Genomic DNA, 23,154 nt, shown 5'->3' with positions numbered 1-23,154 from the left:
CAAAACTTAAACTCTAATTCTCTGAACTTCATGTTTCATAGAATGTACACATTACAACTTGAGAGATTGCATTCATTCCGACCCAAAGTAAACACAGACAAAGTATAACTTTATTGTGGTTTTATTTGGAATAAATGCATTGCTGGCTGGAATGTGCAGAACTGCAGAAAGATACAAGTCCAATATTGCTTTGTAAACACTGAACTACAGCAATCAGCAAATGGACCTTCCAGAAGCCTAGTACTCCTCGCCTTCGTCCTCCTCTCCAACACTGTCGGTTCCCACCTCCTCATAATCCTTCTCCAGGGCAGCCATGTCCTCTCTGGCCTCTGAGAACTCTCCCTCCTCCATTCCCTCTCCCACATACCAGTGGACGAAGGCCCTCTTGGCGTACATCAGATCGAACTTGTGGTCGAGTCGAGCCCAGGCCTCTGCGATGGCAGTGGTGTTGCTCAGCATGCACACTGCTCTCTGCACCTTGGCCAGGTCTCCTCCAGGAACCACGGTGGGGGGCTGGTAGTTGATGCCCACCTTGAAGCCTGTAGGACACCAGTCCACAAACTGAATGGTGCGTTTTGTCTTGATGGTGGCAATGGCTGAATTGACATCTTTGGGTACTACATCACCACGGTACAGGAGGCAGCAGGCCATGTACTTTCCATGGCGAGGGTCACACTTCACCATCTGATTGGCCGGCTCGAAGCAGGCATTGGTGATATCAGCCACAGAGAGCTGCTCGTGATAGGCCTTCTCTGCTGAGATAACAGGGGCATAGGTGGCCAGAGGGAAGTGGATGCGAGGGTAGGGCACCAAGTTGGTCTGGAACTCTGTCAGGTCCACGTTCAAGGCTCCATCGAAGCGAAGGGAGGCGGTGATGGAGGAGACGATCTGACCAATCAGCCTGTTGAGGTTGGTGTAGGTGGGACGCTCGATGTCCAGGTTCCTGCGGCAGATGTCATAGATGGCCTCATTGTCCACCATGAAGGCACAGTCAGAGTGCTCCAGGGTGGTGTGGGTGGTCAGGATGGAGTTGTAGGGCTCCACCACGGCTGTGGACACTTGTGGAGCTGGGTAAACTGCAAACTCCAACTTTGACTTCTTGCCGTAGTCAACAGAGAGACGCTCCATGAGCAGAGAGGTGAAACCGGAGCCGGTTCCTCCTCCAAAGGAGTGGAAGATGAGGAAACCCTGCAGCCCTGTGCACTGGTCAGCCTGGAAAATAAAAGTGTCTGAAACGTTAACCCTCAAGTCTTATTAAAAGCACCAGCTTTAACTTGTTCCAAAGATTTGTGCTCACCAGTTTGCGAGTCCTGTCAAGAACCAGGTCAATGATCTCTTTACCCACTGTGTAGTGACCTCGGGCGTAGTTGTTGGCTGCGTCTTCCTTTCCAGTGATGAGCTGCTCGGGGTGGAAAAGCTGGCGGTAGGTTCCTGTACGGACTTCATCTGAGGAACAAACAAATAGACCTTTAGTGGTGGCTCCACTTCATCATGAAACACTGGGCGCCTTTCTTATATTTGTGTCCAAAGCTGCAAAAATTTATGCTATGAGTAAAATCATTTATTCAGAATGAAGCTATATTTAAGCCTATTTTAGACCATTTACTGAGGGGTTATGAAGTGGCTTCCTACAAGAAACTTAAAGTAACTCGACCACATTTATTTAATTTGAAAAAATTGTGAGTCAACACTCACTTTTATTGCCCAAGTCATAATGGATGGCAACCCAACTTAAAAATGAAAAACTCTGACTTTTGCAACTGCCTCCAAGAGCCTTTGGACCAATTCCTATGTGAAGGCTAAAACCAAAGCATGTGGATCTTAGTTTTGCTTTCAAGTGCCTCACTTGTGCTGCTAGCACCAACAGTGAGCAGCCAACTAGCTATTCTGTTCTATTCTATTAGAATAGCCCTTTATTGTCATGGTACATGTACAACAAAATTATGAGTGCTCCACACCAACTGTGCAGGAGTTTAACAAAATGGAAATGACATCACGAATAAATAGCAAATGGAAGATTGGTAGCATTAGTCAGAAGAAAGCCAGATTTTTGTAGTAAAACCTGTCTGACCAAATATGAATTTGACAGTTAGGGGAAACTTCGATAAACATCAAGAGGCTGTTCCACTGATTGAGTGATACGAAGTCAGAGAACATGACAAAAATGTTCCTAATGACGGCAACAAAAGTAAAGTGGCTAATGTAATCCAGAGCTCAGAGCCAGCAGTGTTGGTATCAACAGGGAAAGGATCAAAGCAGATTGAAGAAAATGGCACAGAAAGGGGATCGATCTCTTGTTATCTGGTGAAGTTGCAAATATACTGGAGAATGATGTGTACCTTACTGACTTTTTGCTCATCTGTAGTCATTTGTGGGGAACTTCAACATTAATTTAAACTTTCTCATACACAACTGGTTTTAAAATAAGGGACCAAGCTGCACATTTAGAAATATTTACCAATGACTGTCGGCTCCAAGTCCACAAAGATTGCTCTGGGAACATGTTTGCCAGCGCCAGTCTCACTGAAGAAGGTGTTGAAGGAGTCGTCGCCTCCTCCGATAGTTTTGTCACTGGGCATTTGACCGTCCGGCTGGATGCCATGCTCCAGGCAGTACAGCTCCCAGCATGCATTGCCCATTTGGGCTCCGGCCTGGCCGACGTGCATTGAAATACACTCACGCTGTGGAAGAGCAGAGGAAAAGATGAGTTAGCCTAGCTCTTGCTTTGCATTTACAATGTTTATCACAGAACTGCATTTTAAGGCAGTCTATAAATGATCAAATATTTATGACTGTCATGTATGTTTGAATAAGTAACCTTGTTGCCAAAACTGGTTATTTGCATTTGGGTGAGTGCATGAAAAACCCTGGTTAATAGGGCACCATATCAGCTTTAATATTTTGATCTTGGTTAGCAAATACACAGCAGATCATAAACAGGAAAGTATACTATTACTCTAATTACAGTCCAGATTATTTTACTTTTGAGGAAGGTCAAAGCTTTTTAAGGTAGTAATAAACTTGCATGTTCTCGTGAACAACAGGGCTTTGTAAATATTTGCACCATTTCCAAACACTGAAAGATTTTAATCCAACAGAAAGTCTAAAAAGGTGAACCGACAGTTTTATTTTCCTATATTTGGAAATGAGCTGTTGGAATCCAGATTAAAGTGGTTTCCTGGTTATGTCCATTTCCATCCTTCGTGTGGTTGTTTCTCAAAGTCTTTTTAATCAAGAACCCTCAGAAGCAAAAAGAGAGTTGAATGTGATACTAACAAAGGTGTAACTAATTGTACTAATCAATTTGACTGAACTTTAAAGTTTCTGTAAGTATCTAGACCCGATTTAAAAAACTAACCTCCCATTAGTCTTATTGAAGGTTTAGGTTCTTTATTAAAGCAAGTAACAAAGGCGTTGAGAATATTACCCTCTATATAGTGAGTAAACTCGTGGGTTAAAGTACGATCAAAAAATAATAATTCTGAAATGAAAAACAAAGTGGTGTAGGTGGTTAGAGATAAGTGTCTGAATGTTTAATGACATAAAACATTAACATTTATTTAAAAATGTTTAATTCAGAAGACTTAGTAATTTCATTTGTAAGATTTTTGGAAACAAGACACATTCAATTGTAGAGTGTGAAAGGAAAAAAGATTAACTTCAGTGCAGTGTCAGGACATGCCGGTGTTGTGCCAAAAAGTGATTGTCTGCCAAAAACTGATTTCCGGTATTTGCCAAAACGCAATTGCTCATATTTAAAGTGCTATAAGTAACTTGTTGGGCTATAATATGTTAAACATATGTCAAATGCATCCCTTGACATAAAGTCATCTTGAGCCACAAACAACATTCGTGTAACAAGATACAAGCCGCAATCAGTTTTTGGCAGCGACTTTTATATAACCTTTATTTATGCAGTAAATAAAAAAATAAAAAAAATCTCATTAACATTAAAAATGTATTTTGTAAGAGTAAGTTGCCCAACAGGACAGCAGAAATGGCAGCAAATATTACAATAGTTCTGTAAAAATATTTTAAATGGGGATAAAGGACCGGATTGGCTATAATGTAAGTACAAGTTGTAAAGATACTTAAAAAACAGATAATTTTTTAATTCTTTATGCAACCCCTTTGTATCCCCTGTTCACCGAAGTCTATTTACGAACATACGTAAAGATATTACACATAAAAAATACACAGAAACACTGGAAATCAGTTTTTGGCAGACAATCACTTTTTGGCACAACACCGGAACATCCGAGCAGCAGTTTTACCCTTAGGTAGGGCTTTCCGCATGCCTGATGAGCTCCAACATGGCAGGGTGACCCCTCCCAAAAACAGCAGATCACTAAAAATCACCCTGCGGGCAGAGGAGTTTTGAAAAAAAAAAAAAAATCCATTCAGAGCGGAAGCAGCTCTGCTCCCTGCCCCCACTCTGATCCCCACCTCTGTGTAACGTTCACGGACAGGGCGTTATCTAATGGCGCCAGTTAAAAAAAAAAAAAAAAAAAAACCCAGAAGTTTCAGTTTCAGCACGACGGCTTACAGAAAGACATGACACGTGTGCACACGACCGTTACAGGCCATTTCTATTTCTTTAAAACGTCTTTTTTATTACGAACTCGTGGGGTTTGATCTGCACTCCTTTTTTTGTCTCTTTAGTTTTAACTGCGCCAGCAGTTTGGCCTGCTTCCACGTCACATAATGTTAAGTGCGCACATGCGTACACAAAACAGAATTTTTAAAAAAAATATATTCAAAATACTTTTACTTAGAGCTATATTTTAAGATTTAAATAAATTAGTCCATAGCGCTTGGCAGTTTTTTTTAATCATTTATTTTTTTTAACAAAAACCTTGCGTTTATTGTAACACCCGTCATTATGTGACTTAAAAAGAAAGCAAGCAACGTTATTTAAAAAAAAAAAAAACCGACAAACGTTTACTAAGCTTACCATTTTTGTGCTGTTTTCTCCTTCGACCCGACGTTGAAGAATCGGTTGGTGAAGGCAGGACTGAAGAGCGGAAGAGCAGCCGGTCTTATTTATACTTTTTGAGGGGGCGTAGCCAAACCGAAGGTTTGAATTTCCTGTTGGCGGGAACGAACGTTGGGTAGTGCTGCATTCACATACGGTCCGATTTTGTATCTCGTCTTTCAGTATGTCGTCTTTTCAGCTCTAAACGTGTCTTCACATTTCGTGTTAAGACAGAAACAAAAAAGATAGTCTGGATAAAAGGTGAATTAAAAGCCACCGTTGCCTACAATAATTGTCCATCAGGCTTTGAAATAAAGTTTTAAATATTAGTTGGGCTCAGAGAGCCAGATGAAAAATACTTTAAATAATTTGAAAAACTGAAATTAAGGTGCATTAACTCTTGATTTTTTTTCTTTAGGGAAAACAAAGAAAGTTGAACTGACGTTATTGTAGTGATGACATATAACTGTGACTTTTTAACTTTTGTTGTAATTACCCTCTAAAGAATTTGATTAAAACTTTTACCACCAGGTAAAGTGGGTGTTATGAGACATTCTCTGGTATCTACTTTGAGCACTCAAAGTGCTTTTCTGCTATAAGCTTCACCCACAAACACATTCATACAAGTGTGTCTTATACCTAGACACTTTTAACTTTAAAAAAAAATGCTTTTAAAAAGTGTTTACTTTTTTCCTTTGATTCTTACCCCCTTTTTCCCAATAACCTTTGTCTTTTGCCAGGCTGCCATTTCAACTCAGGACGTGTTGTTCATGAATTACCTTGTAAAACAAAGGTTACACTGAAACACTCACTTAATATCTTCTCACCAAAATGAACACAACTAGGACGTGAATTCTAAGTGGTTGTTTCTTCACATCCCGTTGTTAATTTTAGCGATTAAAAAAAATATATTTTTATACTATTTTTAATTGCAGTCATTTAAGGGTTTTTAAACTTATTTCTGAGATATGTCATATAAAATGTAAAAAGCTCGCAAACATGCATTCTTTCGTTCAGCTTCCCTTTCAAATAATGACAAAGAAAACCTCCTTAAGACAACATAATGACATATTTGTTCCAAAACATATGAATAAATAAACTGCAACAAGTGATTACCTCACATTTATTCTTTATGGATGAAGAGCAAACACTACAGGGAAAGCAGGTCTAATCCTGGGTCGTTGTTTTTTTGGTGCGTAAGATTTAGATATTCAGGCTATTCAGGAAGGGCAAATAAAGCTTGAGTTGTGCAGCATGATTAGACAAAGACTTGTCAGTTTAATGTCTCAAGAAAAAGACACACGGTAAACATGATATCTTGTCACTGCAAACAGAGGATTGTAGAGTGGAAACTAGGGTCTAAGAATATTATACAACAATGCAAATGTCGAGGTGCTTGCCAACTTTGAAAGGCTTATAGGTAGTAGTTTTAATTTCACAGAACTGAAGGAGCAACAAAAGGCTTTACTGTGCTACAAACAAAGCTTTTGTCAGATTATTGTCTAAAACCTACAGGAATGTGCAGCTCAGTTTGTTTGAAAGAAACTTAGACTTGATCTCATTGATTAATTTAGCTTTAAAACTCCTCCCCCTCTTCCTCTCCATCATCGCCGATGCTGTCAGTTCCCACCTCCTCATAATCCTTCTCCAGGGCAGCCATGTCCTCTCTGGCCTCTGAGAACTCTCCCTCCTCCATTCCCTCTCCCACATACCAGTGGACGAAGGCCCTCTTGGCGTACATCAGATCGAACTTGTGGTCAAGTCGAGCCCAGGCCTCTGCGATGGCAGTGGTGTTGCTCAGCATGCACACGGCTCTCTGCACTTTGGCCAGGTCTCCTCCAGGAACCACGGTGGGGGGCTGGTAGTTGATGCCCACCTTGAAACCTGTAGGACACCAGTCCACAAACTGAATGGTGCGTTTCGTCTTGATGGTGGCAATGGCGGCATTCACATCTTTGGGTACCACATCACCACGGTACAGAAGGCAGCAGGCCATGTACTTCCCATGGCGAGGGTCACACTTCACCATCTGATTGGCCGGCTCGAAGCAGGCATTGGTGATCTCAGCTACAGAGAGCTGCTCGTGATAGGCCTTCTCTGCTGAGATAACAGGGGCATAGGTGGCTAGAGGGAAGTGGATGCGAGGGTAGGGCACCAGGTTGGTCTGGAACTCTGTCAGGTCCACGTTCAAGGCTCCATCGAAGCGAAGGGAGGCGGTGATGGAGGAGACGATCTGACCAATCAGCCTGTTGAGGTTGGTGTAGGTGGGACGCTCGATGTCCAGGTTCCTGCGGCAGATGTCATAGATGGCCTCATTGTCCACCATGAAGGCACAGTCAGAGTGCTCCAGGGTGGTGTGGGTGGTCAGGATGGAGTTGTAGGGCTCCACCACAGCTGTGGACACTTGAGGAGCTGGATAGATGGCGAATTCTAGCTTTGACTTCTTGCCGTAGTCAACAGAGAGACGCTCCATGAGCAGAGAGGTGAAACCCGAGCCAGTTCCTCCTCCAAAGGAGTGGAAGATGAGGAAACCCTGCAGCCCTGTGCACTGGTCAGCCTGGTGGTAGAAAATAAATCTTTTTATTGTTACTAGTTACACTGGAAATTTTAACTCATGACATTACAAGTGATAAACTCACCAGTTTACGAATTCTGTCAAGAACCAGGTCAATGATCTCTTTCCCGATGGTGTAGTGACCTCGGGCGTAGTTGTTGGCTGCATCTTCCTTTCCAGTGATGAGCTGCTCAGGGTGGAAGAGCTGGCGGTAGGTTCCTGTACGGACTTCGTCTGTATTTGGAAGACATTGAGAGTATACTCAAAGATTAGGAATGGTGGTTTGGTTTGACACTTAATTTATCACTCTCTAGTTATTCCTGCATTCTTACCAATGACAGTTGGTTCCAGGTCCACAAAGACAGCCCTGGGAACATGTTTTCCAGCTCCCGTTTCACTGAAGAAGGTGTTGAAGGAGTCATCTCCTCCTCCAATGGTCTTGTCACTGGGCATCTGACCATCCGGCTGGATGCCGTGCTCCAGGCAGTACAGCTCCCAGCATGCATTGCCTATCTGGGCACCGGCTTGGCCAACATGGACAGAGATACACTCACGCTGCAAGAACAAGTGGTTCAAATGTCAAACAAAGATCTGAAGTAAAAGCTACATTTTAATGTCTTTGTCACAGATTTTCTTTCCAGCTTTAATACACTAATCAGAGGAGATTATTCAACAGAAAACAACCCCAATGGCAGACAGAAATTCTGTTGTATTTTGTAGCATCAAAAGGGGACTTTTTATTGGTAACTTAAAGAACACAAAGGTCTGTACTACAATGGCAGGAAAAACATCTCAAATGAACTGACAAAGGCATATGCACAGACTATATATCAGAGTTATTATAGATGTACAAATTTATCACTACTTACTGTTATTTATTTATGTTTTCATCTTTTTTTGTTTTCAATTCACTTTATTTGCAGTTAGTCTTTAGAATGGCCTGCTCATTTCAGTTTAGTCTTTATTGTTTTTAAATTTTTTGTTTCAGTGTTTTAGTTTTTTCACAAATTAACTGGGGCATTTATTGTAGTGGGGGTTTAAGAAGTTTAGAAAGCGTATTAAAATAAACCACTCTCATACCATCATGAATACTGTCATGTAGACATGCCAGTTTCAGTGCTTGATATGTTGACACATTTGACCAAATTTGAAACTAAAGAAGAAAACTAAAGACATTTCCTATACATTTGGATTTAATTTTTGTTACTTGGTTAATAAAAAAATATCATTTGAATCAGTTTTGGTTTCAGAATAGTTTTTTTTTTTTTAACTTATTTTTATTGGCTAAAAGGAAGAGGTGAATTTAATCAGACATTTAAGAAAGATCAGAAAAGAACAAAGAAAGGAATGGGAAACAAAGAAAACCACACCAGAATATAACCTTCAAAATAAAACAGGAAGTAAACTGAAAGGGGGTCCAAACTTAGTAAGATGCAGAAAAATACAGGAGGCATTTGGAAAGAATAAATACTCCAAGAAAGAGATAAACTAATAAATAAATAAATAAAAAATCACACTCCATTTTATACACCCAATGTCCCTGTGAGAGGTTTTTTTCTCTCAGAAATCATCCGAAGCTGTTCAACAGAGGAACTTAAACAGAAAATGAAAGGCTTCTCACCATATTTTTGGAGCTTTGAGGAGTCCCTTGTTCACTTGAGAGGAGTGGCTGGGGATATTGTGTGTGAAATGCGAGTGCAGTAAGCTGCTTTATAGCCAAGCATCACCAAGCAACAGCCTGCAATGTTGTGGTAACTGGAGGAGCTGAAGAAGCAAACACCAGCTCCTTCAATAACAAATGAGGGTGCAGAACACAAAAAAGAAAACCCACTGTACAAACAGAAGGTACTAAAGCTGTTGTTATACACACAAGTAACCAACAGTGAAATATTTGGCCCATAACTGTGTCACCTCACCTAATTTTTCATGTTAGATTTAAGGTAAATCTGCTGTTCTGTCTGTGCAGTCAGTACCTTGTGGTTCAGATCTGAATGAAAAATTTAAATATGATGGAAACATTTATCTGTGGATGGCTCTAACTCATAACTCTTTAATTTAAAAAAAAGTTTCTGTGTCAAGCATTACTTCTTTAATGAAATACTGCTCAAATTAGAAGTTTGGTCATGTTGAAGTGACACATTGGCAGCCTGGGTTTTCTAATCTTGCAAATGAATGATAACGGATACCTCCCCAGAGTGAATGAATAGGCTTTTGTTACAGCTCACCGTTGCATCACCACTTTAGTCAAGATTCATTTGCAATGCAAAGGCAGCATATTCCCCAAGGAAAACATTGCAACACGCTTTCCTCAAAGCCAGCTGACATTTGAGATCACCGTTTCTTTTCCAGTAGGTCTCAGTTCAGAGCTTTCAGCTATGTACACAGGAGAAAGAAAAGGGGAGTATGGTGGTACTATTGAGAAAACCGGATAAATGCAATACCTGAGGCTGGAGATTAACAAAGGATTATGTTTTCCTAAGGAATTTTCCTCAAAAGATTAATTTCTTAAAAACCACCAGGTCACCAGTAACCTGTTTGTGGTAGAGGTAGTTTCTTTTACCCAGATAGAAATCATTTGCCAGTAGGCCAGAATATGTAAGATCTAAAAAGTAATATCTTTTAGTTTCTGAAACTAGAATGTCTTCCTCCCATCACCCACAGCTTGTTCTGAAGGAACAATCTAAAGTATCATCAGGCGATTGTGATTTGGTGCTATATAAATAAGATTGAATTAAATAAAACTATACAGTGTAACCCTACACCTAAGAGGGTTGTTGGTGAACTGGAGGAAGTTAACAGGTTAGGTTTAACAAGAACTTCCCCAGTTTCTAAATGGACATATTATATTGACTAAAGTGCTTTAGGAAGTTTATAACCCAAAATGAATTTCAGAACCAATCCTCTAAAGTACAGATTTACTGTCTACTGATGCCTTTTCAGAAACCTGTTTTCCTTAGAAGATGTTTTTGTGTAAACCTTGTGTGCTATTACCCGTGTAATCTATTGTTGGGAACTGTTAAATCTTTCACCCGTGCATCTGCTGGTAACCCTAGAGCTGTAACCACAAACTACCACCTAAGGTTTCCAAGAACATGCTCACACTTGGTTTCCCTAGTTACTGTTCTCTCAGGCCTTGTTTGTTTTCAGGTGTCAGCTGACAACAACAGACAAGTCATTATAGTTCAACAGCAAACATGCACATTGCTGGAGGAGACACATATAGTGGGAGAAACTGAAATGCACAGACAGACAAATGCTTTGCACTCTTGGTTTATTTTTGCACACACATGCACACACATATATATAAAAAACCAATATGGCATTGCTCACTGCTGAAATACAATAATGATATCATTATGCAAAACTAAAACGTATTACTCCTCCCCCTCTCCCTCATCGCCGATGCTGTCGGTTCCCACCTCCTCATAATCCTTCTCCAGGGCAGCCATGTCCTCTCTGGCCTCTGAGAACTCTCCCTCCTCCATTCCCTCTCCCACATACCAGTGGACGAAGGCCCTCTTGGCGTACATCAGATCGAACTTGTGGTCGAGTCGAGCCCAGGCCTCTGCGATGGCAGTGGTGTTGCTCAGCATGCACACTGCTCTCTGCACCTTGGCCAGGTCTCCTCCAGGAACCACGGTGGGGGGCTGGTAGTTGATGCCCACCTTGAAACCTGTAGGACACCAGTCCACAAACTGAATGGTGCGTTTCGTCTTGATGGTGGCAATGGCGGCGTTCACTTCTTTAGGAACCACGTCACCACGGTACAGAAGGCAGCAGGCCATGTACTTTCCATGGCGAGGGTCACACTTCACCATCTGATTGGCTGGCTCGAAGCAGGCATTGGTGATCTCAGCTACAGAGAGCTGCTCGTGATAGGCCTTCTCTGCTGAGATAACAGGGGCATAGGTGGCCAGAGGGAAGTGGATGCGAGGGTAGGGCACCAGGTTGGTCTGGAACTCTGTCAGGTCCACATTCAAGGCTCCATCAAAGCGAAGGGAGGCGGTGATGGAGGAGACGATCTGACCAATCAGCCTGTTGAGGTTGGTGTAGGTGGGACGCTCGATGTCCAGGTTCCTGCGGCAGATGTCATAGATGGCCTCATTGTCCACCATGAATGCACAGTCAGAGTGCTCCAGGGTGGTGTGGGTGGTCAGGATGGAGTTGTAGGGCTCCACCACAGCTGTGGACACTTGAGGAGCTGGGTAAACTGCGAACTCCAACTTTGACTTCTTGCCGTAGTCAACGGAGAGACGCTCCATGAGCAGAGAGGTGAAACCGGAGCCAGTTCCTCCTCCAAAGGAGTGGAAGATGAGGAAACCCTGCAGCCCTGTGCACTGGTCAGCCTGCAGGGGAACAAAACAGCACTATTTTCTCCATACATAACTACACTCTAAACTAATACATGTAGATAAACTTACCAGTTTACGAATTCTGTCAAGAACCAGGTCAATGATCTCTTTGCCGATGGTGTAGTGACCTCGGGCGTAGTTGTTGGCTGCATCTTCTTTTCCAGTGATAAGCTGCTCGGGGTGGAAGAGCTGCCGGTAGGTTCCTGTACGGACTTCATCTATATTCACGAAAAATAACTGTATATGAGTATATGAGAAAACTTTTCAAATCCTTTACGTATAAATATATTTAAATTTATATTAAAAAATTGAAATTTTACCAATGACAGTTGGTTCCAGGTCCACAAAGACAGCCCTGGGAACATGTTTTCCAGCCCCGGTTTCACTGAAGAAGGTGTTGAAGGAGTCGTCTCCTCCCCCGATTGTCTTGTCACTGGGCGTCTGACCATCCGGCTGGATGCCGTGCTCCAGGCAGTACAGCTCCCAGCATGCGTTTCCCATCTGGACGCCTGCCTGGCCAACATGAACAGAGAGGCACTCCCGCTGCAAGACCAGGCCACATCAACATTAGAAAAGGCTTTGTGGAATCTAATAGGCAACACTATCACACCTTTAAAAGTGGACATTACAGAGTCTGTAAGACACTGCAGAAACTTACCATGGTTCTAAATTCCTGCTGCTGACTGCGAGGATCTGCAGGCGAAATCTGCTCTCTCTCAAGATCTCTCTGGTACTTATAGTATCTCCAAACTCTATAGTAACGGGTCTTGTTGTTCACAAATGGGGGTTAACTGAGTTTACCAGAGGGCAAAATCATTGTCCCGACACGCTCGGTCACACATCCATGACCACTTTTCCTGTGGAAAGATAATGTATAACCCTGAGCCCATACATCAGGCACACAAAACTCATTTAACTCACAAGCACCTAAGGAAAAAGCACAGAGTGGTTAATAAACTCAAAGCTCTGAGGGGGGCTCAAAGCTCCATGTGAGAGAGTCAAAGGAATTCTACATTCCCCAAATATTTGTAAACAGAATATTTTTAACAGCCCCCCTCACAGCCTGTTTGTACGTTGCCCAGATGTAAGTTACATTTGTGGGCACTTCAGCAAGTTGAGCTTATAGGATCAATGTTATTTACTGAAACTGATAAGAAGAGAAACTATAAAGTCTGTTCTTTAATGTAAGCAACGTAAGTAATTTTAACAAGAAATTTAACAACTCATGGGCTTCAGTGATAATGTATAAAATAGCTTTTTATAAGCTTTATCCAGTTACATATGTGAAATGTAGCCTAATTAGTTTTAGGATTTGACTTTGGCTATTTCATTTAAGCCCTTTTTTCTGACTACATTTAAATGTTTGCATATTTGCATTTTGTTATGAAGTACCATAAGACCACAAAGAGCCAGGGACTAAATTAGAAAACCACAGAAAAGGGAACATAAACAGTCAGGGAGACAAGCCTACAGTGTATACCCACTGGCCACTTTATTAGGTACTACTAGAACCAGGTGGGAGCCCATTTTGCCTTTAGAACTACCTTAATTTTCATTGCATAGATTCAACAAGGTGCTGGAAACATTCCTCAGAGATTATCCATATTAACATGACAGTGTCCCACACAGTTCAGGTTACACACATGCATCACAGCATGTAACCCCAGTGGCCTAATGGATAAGGCACTGGCCTCCTAAGCCAGGATTGTGGGTTTGAGTCTCATATGTGGGGATTTCCAGCTGTTGAAGTGGGCCCTCAACCCAGAGCGCAATGAATTGCAGCCATCCTCATTTGGCCCGTGGTCTTTACACTGGTTAACTGTGTTGCTACAATTCCATAATGGGAATCTCCCCTGTTACCATAACCCAAATGTGCTCTATTGGAATGAGATCTGGTGACTGTGCAGGTCTAACCAGGAGTTTTTTTTAAGGCTTTCCACATGCACATGTAAAATGCAGATTGGAGTCAACAGATTATATGAATTATATATTTCTTTGTCGCTGGAGGGCACCCAAATGTCAACTAGTCACTGAAACTTGCAAAGTACAGGGAAGGACCGTCACTGTCAAACAGATAGGGGTGGCAAAAGTGCAGACATTCTTTGCTTAAGTAGAAGTATAGACATCTGTTTTTAAAACGACTCTGGTAAACACTGAGGTACTGACTCAACATCTGTATTCAAGTTGAAAGTAATTAGTGGTCCAAAGTAAGCCCTTTAGGAGATTTCCACCAGCGTTTTTTTTTTTTTTTTGCCAAGCTAACTGACCTAACTGGAGCTGGACGAGTAGTGCTGTGACATTAGAAAATCTCTTTGATTTGGCCAGAATTCTGGAAGCAGTGTTCTGTACAGTCTGCAGATGGTCCAATGATGCTTTAGGAAGGTGAATAATGAGCTACAGTAATCCAATCTCGAAGAAACAGTAATGACCATCTAAAGTAAAACCAGAGTCAAAATTTGATGGAAGGTTTAGCATGAGATGCTAATCCAGCTTTTTGCACTGTCTAAGCACTTGTGTAAGACACGCAGTTGTGATACCTCATGAGGCTTAAAAAAGAAACATATAACTGAATCATTCCAGTAGCAGTGATATGAGATATCTTTAAAAGTGCTTAAAATGTTCAGTAGAGGGAGCACATAAATCGGAAATAATATGCATAATAATAATAAGCAGCCACATCAGAAAGATATAATGTAAAGGATTGTAAGGCAGTGGTCTTGGGAATATTTGTGATTGGGGTGGTCTGCTCATCTCCACTCCAGAGTCTGGACTCTGGAGTGTGTGTATGGTTCATGTCTGTGTGTGTCTGTGTTGGGCGAGAGCTGAGTGTTTGTGTATGTGTACGTAAGGATGGGAATAAATGTTTGTGTCTGTGTCAGGTCGGGTCTTAGATTCCACTCCTCTCTCCCCCTAGGTATGGGGGTTTATCTACCCCCACCATACTCCCTGCCAGTGGCTGGTGCCCCACCTGCTGGTACATTGGTGGTTCTCTGCGTCCAGGGCTGAGTGCTCGGGTGTGCACTGGCTCACTCCTGGTGACTGCTTGGCAGGGCCTGTGCAATATCTCAGTCTGCCCCCCGGCTCTGTCTGTCTTTTCTTTCCAGTCCCCCGGTCCTCTCAGTTCTGATTATAAATACTTAAAATAAAATACAAATAAATAAATAAACAATCCTGATAAAAAACTTCTAAATATGACAATCAAGTGGTCCAGTATAGCAAAAGAGCACTTAGGAAAATAAATATTAGACAATAATTCTGTTTGCTACAGCGCTGTAAAGGACAGGCAAAGAAACCCCAAACATAAATAAATAAATAAATAAATATTTGTGATTGGCTGTCCAATGGGGAGAGGCCAAGGTTTAGCCTCAGCACTCCCTGATTTGTTCTCTTCATAGTCCTTCCTCATGGCATAGACAAAGATTTAATTTCAGTGTGAGCTCATCTGAGATTGTCAGAAAGAATCAACAGGAAGAACATTTTAATGACCTTTTACAGATTAACTGAACATGAACGTTTGCCAGTGCTCAGACACCTGGTTAAACTTAGGTCTAACCCTGAACTAAGTTTTTTGGCACAAAAAAAAGCAGGTCAGAGTAGATCCAATCAATTCTGAGTATTTTCAGTATTACTTATCATCCTGGTGCACTTTATCATAAGTCAGAGTCCATCACTGTAATCATGTTTTATAGTGGAAACCAGTGCTATTTTGATGTTAGCACGTTTCCCCGTGTCAGACTTTACACAGTGCTCTGTCGGTGTCTGAATAATGAACTGTTTCTTTGCCTGTGTTGTCTTTGGGGAGTTGGACAAACCCAAGTACTGCATCGAGCTGTTGTCTCACACAGTCTGCCTGGTGAGAGTTTGGAGGGGCACGGTGGTTGGCTACACCAATAGCCTGCAGGGCTTCAAGCTGAAGGTGAGCTCCACCCCTATGTGTGAAGAGTAAACTTTGCAGAGGACATTGCGGCAAACAAATCTCAAAAATCTTTTATATAATCAGATTTTATAACTGGGAACATCAGACACAACAGAATGCTTGTACAGTGTTTGTATTAGATGTTCTGAGTAGAAACTTTAGATGACCATTTTTGCCATTCCTGCCTGCCATCAAAGTCTACTTTAATATCCTGGAGTCCAGCCTTGCCAAGATGCTCAAGATGAGCACCATGGTTCAGGGTCTGGGTCTTCAAAATGACCCTGAATGTCCAGACCATCAGGATCACTTACACTAAGTAACGGTCATTCTGTTGATGAAGAATCAAACTGTAGTGATAAAATATTGTGGATTGACTTCTGATCTATGAAAGTTTTAATTGCTCTTTAGTTTTTAATTTTGGTTTTAATTATATATCCAAAAGCAGCATAAGGAGTAATGTTTTCTTTTCTTTTTATTGAACAGACACTGCTGAGCTAAAGCAGCAAAGATGCAGTTCTTATGCTTCAGCAGAGCTGTCAGACCCTTCAGGTGTCCAAAAGACACAAAAAACAGACCTTCCCTGACCGTTGTTCTTTCACTCTGTTTTTAAACATGTTTCCAGTGTGTCTTGTTTCGCGACATGTCTACCTGAACCTGCTAAAAGTAGTAATAATTAACCGTGCCCAGATGTAACTATTAGCTTTCAAGGACATCCAAACAAGCGTTTATGGAACCCCTCTGTGTCAACATCCGAGTGTTACAACAGAAGGGAGAACACCATCAGGTGTATACAAATATTTATGCATAATAATAAATTTAACTTATATCAAAAACACAAAAAGGTTATGAATAGAGTAAAATTATTTAGCTTGGCAGTATTATTAACAATTTCACTAATGAGGACTCAGATCTCAGTGCGTTGATTCTCTTTCCTAGGTTCATCTGATCAGCAGATGAATAGAAAGCGTGTGTGTGTGTTCCTGTGTTTGTATTTATGTTGGGGGGGGGGGGGGGGGGGCATCTCGTTTGCATTATAATTGTAAAATTCTACCTAATACAGCTAATTATAAACATGATTCGGCTTGCAGATATTTTTTACTCCTGAATAAAATATCTACATCTGCCCAAAAATTTTCAGATAAAATTTTGGGCAGTCTTTAATTATCAGGTAGCAAAACCTGAAATAATGAACCCACAGAATGAGGAACTTTTTTCTGCAAATCTTCAAAACCTATTTTTTGGGTAATCAAATACAGTGGGGCAAAAAGGTATTTAGTCAGCCACCGATTGTGCAAGTTCCCCCACCTAAAATGATGACAGAGGTCAGTAATTTGCACCAGAGGTACACTTCAACTGTGAGAGACAGAATGTGAAAAAAAAATCCATGAATCCACATGGTAGGATTTGTAAAGAATTTATTCGTAAATCTGGGTGGAAAATAAGTATTTGGTCAATAACAAAAATACAACTCAATACTTTGTAACATAACCTTTGTTGGCAATAACAGAGGTCAAACGTTTACTATAGGTCTTTACCAGGTTTGCACACACAGTAGCTGGTATTTTGGCCCATTCCTCCATGCAGATCTTCTCGAGAGCAGTGATGTTTTGGGGCTGTCGCCGAGCAACACGGACTTTCAACTCCCGCCACAGATTTTCTATGGGGTTGAGGTCTGGAGACTGGCTAGGCCACTCCAGGACTTTCAAATGCTTCTTACGGAGCCACTCCTTTGTTGCCCGGGCGGTGTGTTTTGGATCATTGTCATGTTGGAAGACCCAGCCTCGTTTCATCTTCAAAGTTCTCACTGATGGAAGGAGGTTTTGGCTCAAAATCTCACGATACATGGCCCCATTCATTCTGTCCTTAACACGGATCAGTGGTCCTGTCCCCTTGGCAGAAAAACAGCCCCATAGCATGATGTTTCCACCCCCATGCTTCACAGTAGGTATGGTGTTCTTGGGATGCAACTCAGTATTCTTCTTCCTCCAAACACGACGAGTTGAGTTTATACCAAAAAGTTCTACTTTGGTTTCATCCATAGCTGGACTGGCCATCGGGCATACCGGGCATATGCCCAGTGGGCCGCTGGCGATTTTTTGTTTTTATGGGCCGATGGATTTTTTTTTTTTTTTTTTTTGGAAGGGTATATATAATGAAAGGTGTTGGATTGGCCAATTGGTCATGATCGACTCTGGGCTGGACCAATTACAGCCGAGGAGGCCGAATGCACCCGCCCCCTTGTTTAGCAATCACGTGATTTTCGCGCATTGCATGCCGGGAACTCGTGGCAAAACAATCCAAGTACTGCATCAAATGCAAGCATTTGCAGCACCGCAAAACGTTCATTCTCCGGTTCCAACACCTTCTTGTTTTTTCTTTGCCGCACAAAAAAGGAATGTACAAAACGAAGGAGAACAATGCCGGTCCGTACAAAGACAGACTCGACGAAAAGACAAAGAAAAGATACGAGGAAAAAAACTCAAAGGTGTGAAAGGGTCAGACCCTTAGGAGCACACAGAGTGGACAAAAGACGTTAGCGTGCTGCCCAACTTTCACCACGCTCAGATTTATAATCATACGGTTCTTGGAGTGAGTGCATACACTCATGAAGTTTAGTAACTTCAGGTCACTGCAACAAGCCCAGGTACAGTTTACCGACGGATGGGTACAGGACCTTGAAACGCACCGTGTAGAACGAAAGACCATCGTACATATCATAAGTTTACCAGTCTCACAAATCGTTGTCATAAATACACATTCGTTAACCGTTTATTAATATAACCTTTGAGCTCAACGGTAATTAATTAGTAGTGGAAATAATTTCTGGTAGCATTACAGAAATGTAGCAGTGACAATAATACTGTATGCTGTAATCGTACTGGGCAATTAGTGATACAAAAAACCTGTTTTATCCTGTGAATAAAAGTATATGTTTTTGTCAATGTACCATAATAACAGAAGCGAAACGCAATATTGTGTCAGGACAATTCACTATTTATGCACAATAAACACAATAAACAAAGGAGCATAGCGCGACAATTTCTGTTCAGCGCCAGACTTGTTTGTAACCTATATCACCAATTATGTTAAGAAAAATGACGCATTAACTACTACAAAACTCTGACCTTTGTGGGAATGGTTGGAGCAGACTAACATGTGAGCTGGAGTGTTCTGAGACGTTATATTTGGTATATCCAGACCATCCGTCGGCTCTTACTTCGGAAACATGGCTTAAAAAATTTCTCTTCAACGACGTAATCCGATAAAAAACGATCGGCTTCCCGTGGCTGTCATGCGACCGGCTATTGCAGTTAATAATACAACAGCTTCTTGCCATTTTTTGTGTTTCTTTTTATCGCTGTGTAACTGAGTTCAATTGAAAGCCTGCGTGCGCTAGTACCTCTTGCCACAAGTTCCCAGAATCCTTTGCGGTTTTACCCCTGAATGACGTCACATTTTCAATCTTTATCCTGGTGGGCCGGTCTCTAGTTAAAATGCCCGGCCGATTTTTTTGTCCCAGTTGGTTTCATCTGACCACATGACATTCTCCCAATCCTCTGCTGTATCATCCATGTGCTCTCTGGCAAACTTCAGACGGGCCTGGACATGCACTGGCTTCAGCAGCGGAACACGTCTGGCACTGCGGGATTTGATTCCCTGCCGTTGTAGTGTGTTACTGATGGTGACCTTTGTTACTTTGGTCCCAGCTCTCTGCAGGTCATTCACCAGGTCCCCCCGTGTGGTTCTGGGATCTTTGCTCACCGTTCTCATGATCATTTTGACCCCACGGGATGAGATCTTGCGTGGAGCCCCAGATCGAGGGAGATTATCAGTGGTCTTGTATGTCTTCCATTTTCTGATGATTGCTCCCACAGTTGATTTTTTCACACCAAGCTGCTTGCCTATTGTAGATTCACTCTTCCCAGTCTGGTGCAGGTCTACAATATTTTTCCTGGTGTCCTTCGAAAGCTCTTTGGTCTTGGCCAAACATTTGAATAATCAAAACTCCAGAATGTGTTTGTTTTCAGCTGCTGACACATTCAAACTGAAGGCTATAAATGCTGTGAGAGTAACAGCAGAAACTCAGTATCTGGATCAAAGCTGAAGGTCTAAAGATGAGACGCATCCTCGTTTTACTGGGTGAGGAAATCCCAACAGCGATTTAGCCGTTTACATGTTAAACCTGTTAGAGGTCAATATTTCTCAATGTTTTGGTGGTTTTATGCATTCAATTTTTTCTACCAACAACATATAACGTATAAAAATTCACTGCGAATGACACGAGAGCAGAAGAAAAAATGAACTTAAAACACAACTTTCGTCAGTAAAAACATAAACTTACATTTGGGCTTGTGTCTGTTTACCTGAATGCACATTTAATTAGCATATTTATAAACTGTTTAAGTAAAACTTTAACCAATCAGCTAATAAAATTGTTTTTAGATGACCAAATTTAGTTTATTGATAAGATTTAAAATAAAACGTTAAGGTTGCATCTATGAAAGTCTGAGTATTTCTGTGTATCTCCAGCTGTGGTGTGGATGTGTGATGCTGTTAAGTTCGGTCAGCTCTGCAGTGACAATGTATGCAACACCCAGAGGACATCAGACAGCTGGGGAGAGGGACACTACGGAGCCTCGCGGTAAGCTGTGAACACATTTTTGTTTTTAATGTAAGGCTGGATGATGTGAAGCAGCTGCTCACAGCTGGATGTCTGCTGGATTTCAGGGGTGGGAGACTTCACAAAGGTGTGGACATCGAGTGCAGTGACGGCTCAGATGTCTTAGCCCCGTTTGATGTGACAATCAAAGGGAGCCTGATTGTCTATAATGACCCCAATAAGAAAGCTATCGACGAGGGCATCAACCTCTCAGGAGAAGGTCAGTCCACCGCCCATCTTGTTACTGATTGTGTTATTGATCCTGGTTTCGATTTAATGACTGAGTGGTTGTGTTTGTGTCCTGCAGGTCTTTGTTTCAAACTTTTCTATGTGAAGCCGATCAAAACCTCAGGAACGGTGGATAAGGGTGAGAAGATTGGCACAATGCTGCCCATGCAGAGCGTTTACCAAGGGATCACCTCGCACATCCACGTCCAGATGTGTAACAGAAGTGAAGACCCCACAGAGTATTTCTCTGACTTATGTCAGACTCGTGTCCCTTCTGAAGAAACGGAATTAATACCAGGACGATTCTGGTGGTTTGATCTGCCACACTATTACGCCTAAGAAAGAAGCTTTTACTTATTCTTTTCTTAACTGTGTCTGTTTTATCTAAAATGGCTTGCACAGCTTTAATCCTTTTGAAAATGGAGCATTTATTCAGCCTTTTGATAATTAAAAAAATTGAAATATTAATTTGCTTTTGACTTTGACTTTAGAGCTTTTATTGTCATTGTGCTGTTTCTTGCACAGCGAAATTGGGTAGCTGGAACACAAAGGTGAAACATTGAAACAGAAACATTGTGGGGCTGTATACAAGTCCAGTTATATAATATCCTTTCAGTCTATTGGTTTTGCACCTGATGGATCTGAACCTTTTTCCAGAGGGCAGGATGGAGGTAGTCTTTTATAATTGCCCTGGCTCTGGAGAGACATCTCTAGCTGGCACGGTCGAGATGTCCAGGGAGACCGTTCACAACCTTGACTGATTGTGAACGGTCTGTGAGAACGTTTTTGATCCATGCACATGTGGCGTGGGAGGGGGGGGGGGGGGGAGGAGGGAGTCCAAATTTACCACCTTGGCTATAAGAAGGCCTGGGATGATGGTATTGAAGGCCGAGCTGAAGTCAACGAAGAGCATCCTCACTGATGTTCCAGGATTCTCCAGGTGATGCAGAGCAGAGTGGAGGGCGGTGGAAACTGCATCCTCAGTGGACCTGTTTGCCTTATAGGAAAACTGCTGGGGGTCGAAGCTGGGTGGGAGGCAGTCCTTTATGTGCTTTAGGACCAGCTTCTCGAAGCACTTTGCAACCACTGGAGTCAGAGTGATGAGTCTGTAGTCGCTGAGGCTACTGATGGTGGTGGACTTGGGGACTGGGACTATTGTTGCTGATTTCAGGCAGTGAGGGACAGTGGCATGTGACAGGGAGAGGTTGAATAATGGTGAACACAGGAGCCAGCTGGACAGCCCAGGCTTTGAGCATTCTCCCAGATATTCTGTCAGGGCCAGCAGCTTTCCTCTGATTTACTGCTCTTTACACATTGCGAACCTGGTGTTCTTGGAGACTAAAGGTGTGAGGGCTGTGCTCAGAGGAGGCTGTGGGCAGGGCAGGGCGGTGTGCATGGTGGGGGTGTCTGCAGTTTTCTCAAAGCGGGCAAAGAAGCGGTTAAGTTCCTCTGCTAATGAGATGTCTATATTATCTGTATTTGTCCCTTTGCCTTGTGATATGTTTCAGGGCCTCCCATACCTTTCTGGAGTTGTTATCAGAGAGGTGATCCAATAGCTTGTTCGAGAAGTCCAGTTTTGCTGCTCTGATGCCTTTTTTAAGGTCTGCTCTTGCTCTGCTGTACATATCCTGGTCCCCAGATTTGTATGCCGAGTTGTGTGCCTTTAACAATGCCCCAACCTAACTTGTCATCCAGGGTTTACAGTTGGGGTAGACCCGGACACGCTTTTCCATGGTGACAGTGTCCATGCAGTGCGTGATGTAACCTAGCACTGCGGTTGTGTGAGTCTCTAGGTCAGGGGTCCCCAACTCCAGGCCTCGAGGGCCGGTGTCCTGCAGTTTTTAGATCTCACCCTGGATCAACACTCCTGAATCAAATGATTAGTTCATTACCAGTCCTCTGGAGAACTGCAAGACATGTTGAGGAGGTCATTTAGCCATTTGAATCAGCTGTGTTGGATCACAGACACATCTAAAAACTGCAGGACTTGAGGCCTGGAGTTGGGGACCCCTGCTCTAGGTCATCATGCTCGAAGACACTCCACTCTGCGAGGGCAAAACACTCCTGCAACTGAGCGAGAGCTTCCTCAGAAAAGGTGCTAATGGTTCTGATGATGGGCTTTGTCCTTTTCCTGAGTGGTGTGTATGCCGGGACAACGAGCAGAGAGAGGTGGTCAGACATACTCAGGTGGGGGAGGGGAAAAGATCTGTAGGCTTGAAATTTTGTTTTTATAGCTCACCTGTTTTAATTACAGCTTAAAGTTTGCATTATTAGGGGTGTGATTTTCTTCAGTTTAAGAGGTCAGAATAGTATTTGCAAAGAAACACAAAAATATTGTTTCCAAGCAAACGTGTCTGATCAAAACATATCATTTGAGATGCTTGTCTGCACTTTCCATAGACGTCTACACCTTTCTGCACTCCTTCCTGGCTGAAGAAGTGTAAATATAATTACTTCCATAATTATACA

The 23,154-nt window shown here is 42.2% G+C and overlaps 4 protein-coding genes across 4 annotated transcripts; 1 reads left to right on the top strand and 3 right to left on the bottom strand.

Moving 5' to 3' along the window:
* Window positions 1–105: 105 nt before the first annotated feature.
* LOC146681017 (tubulin alpha chain-like) lies at window positions 106–5,056 on the bottom strand. The gene is made up of 4 exons (XM_085447355.1): window positions 4,955–5,056; window positions 2,459–2,681; window positions 1,298–1,446; window positions 106–1,212 (listed from the first exon to the last, which is right to left on the bottom strand). The coding sequence occupies exons 1-4, from the start codon at window positions 4,955–4,957 to the stop codon at window positions 238–240; spliced, it is 1,350 nt and encodes a 449-aa protein (XP_085303481.1). The 5' UTR covers window positions 4,958–5,056; the 3' UTR covers window positions 106–237.
* Window positions 5,057–6,079: 1,023 nt separating this feature from the next.
* Window positions 6,080–9,200, bottom strand: LOC146681016 (tubulin alpha-1A chain-like). Its single transcript, XM_085447354.1, has 4 exons — window positions 9,151–9,200; window positions 7,862–8,084; window positions 7,615–7,763; window positions 6,080–7,532 (listed from the first exon to the last, which is right to left on the bottom strand). Exons 1-4 carry the CDS (start codon window positions 9,151–9,153, stop codon window positions 6,552–6,554), a joined length of 1,356 nt encoding a protein of 451 aa, XP_085303480.1. The 5' UTR covers window positions 9,154–9,200; the 3' UTR covers window positions 6,080–6,551.
* A 1,703-nt stretch (window positions 9,201–10,903) lies between these two features.
* Window positions 10,904–12,397, bottom strand: LOC146681015 (tubulin alpha-1A chain-like). Its single transcript, XM_085448333.1, has 3 exons — window positions 12,202–12,397; window positions 11,951–12,099; window positions 10,904–11,875 (listed from the first exon to the last, which is right to left on the bottom strand). Exons 1-3 carry the CDS (start codon window positions 12,380–12,382, stop codon window positions 10,904–10,906), a joined length of 1,302 nt encoding a protein of 433 aa, XP_085304459.1. The 5' UTR covers window positions 12,383–12,397.
* Window positions 12,398–19,837: 7,440 nt separating this feature from the next.
* Window positions 19,838–21,153, top strand: LOC146681014 (leukocyte cell-derived chemotaxin-2-like). Its single transcript, XM_085447991.1, has 4 exons — window positions 19,838–19,937; window positions 20,328–20,439; window positions 20,526–20,677; window positions 20,765–21,153. The coding sequence occupies exons 1-4, from the start codon at window positions 19,913–19,915 to the stop codon at window positions 21,022–21,024; spliced, it is 549 nt and encodes a 182-aa protein (XP_085304117.1). The 5' UTR covers window positions 19,838–19,912; the 3' UTR covers window positions 21,025–21,153.
* Window positions 21,154–23,154: the final 2,001 nt, after the last annotated feature.

The sequence above is a fragment of the Copadichromis virginalis genome, linkage group LG23 (assembly GCF_057382275.1).
Source record: "Copadichromis virginalis isolate Kocher_CV1m ecotype Utaka linkage group LG23, C_Virginalis_male_GT1.1, whole genome shotgun sequence".
Taxonomy (NCBI): Eukaryota; Metazoa; Chordata; class Actinopteri; order Cichliformes; family Cichlidae; genus Copadichromis; species Copadichromis virginalis.
Note: the sequence above shows the minus strand (reverse complement) of the source record. Positions and strands in the feature narration are given on the sequence as shown.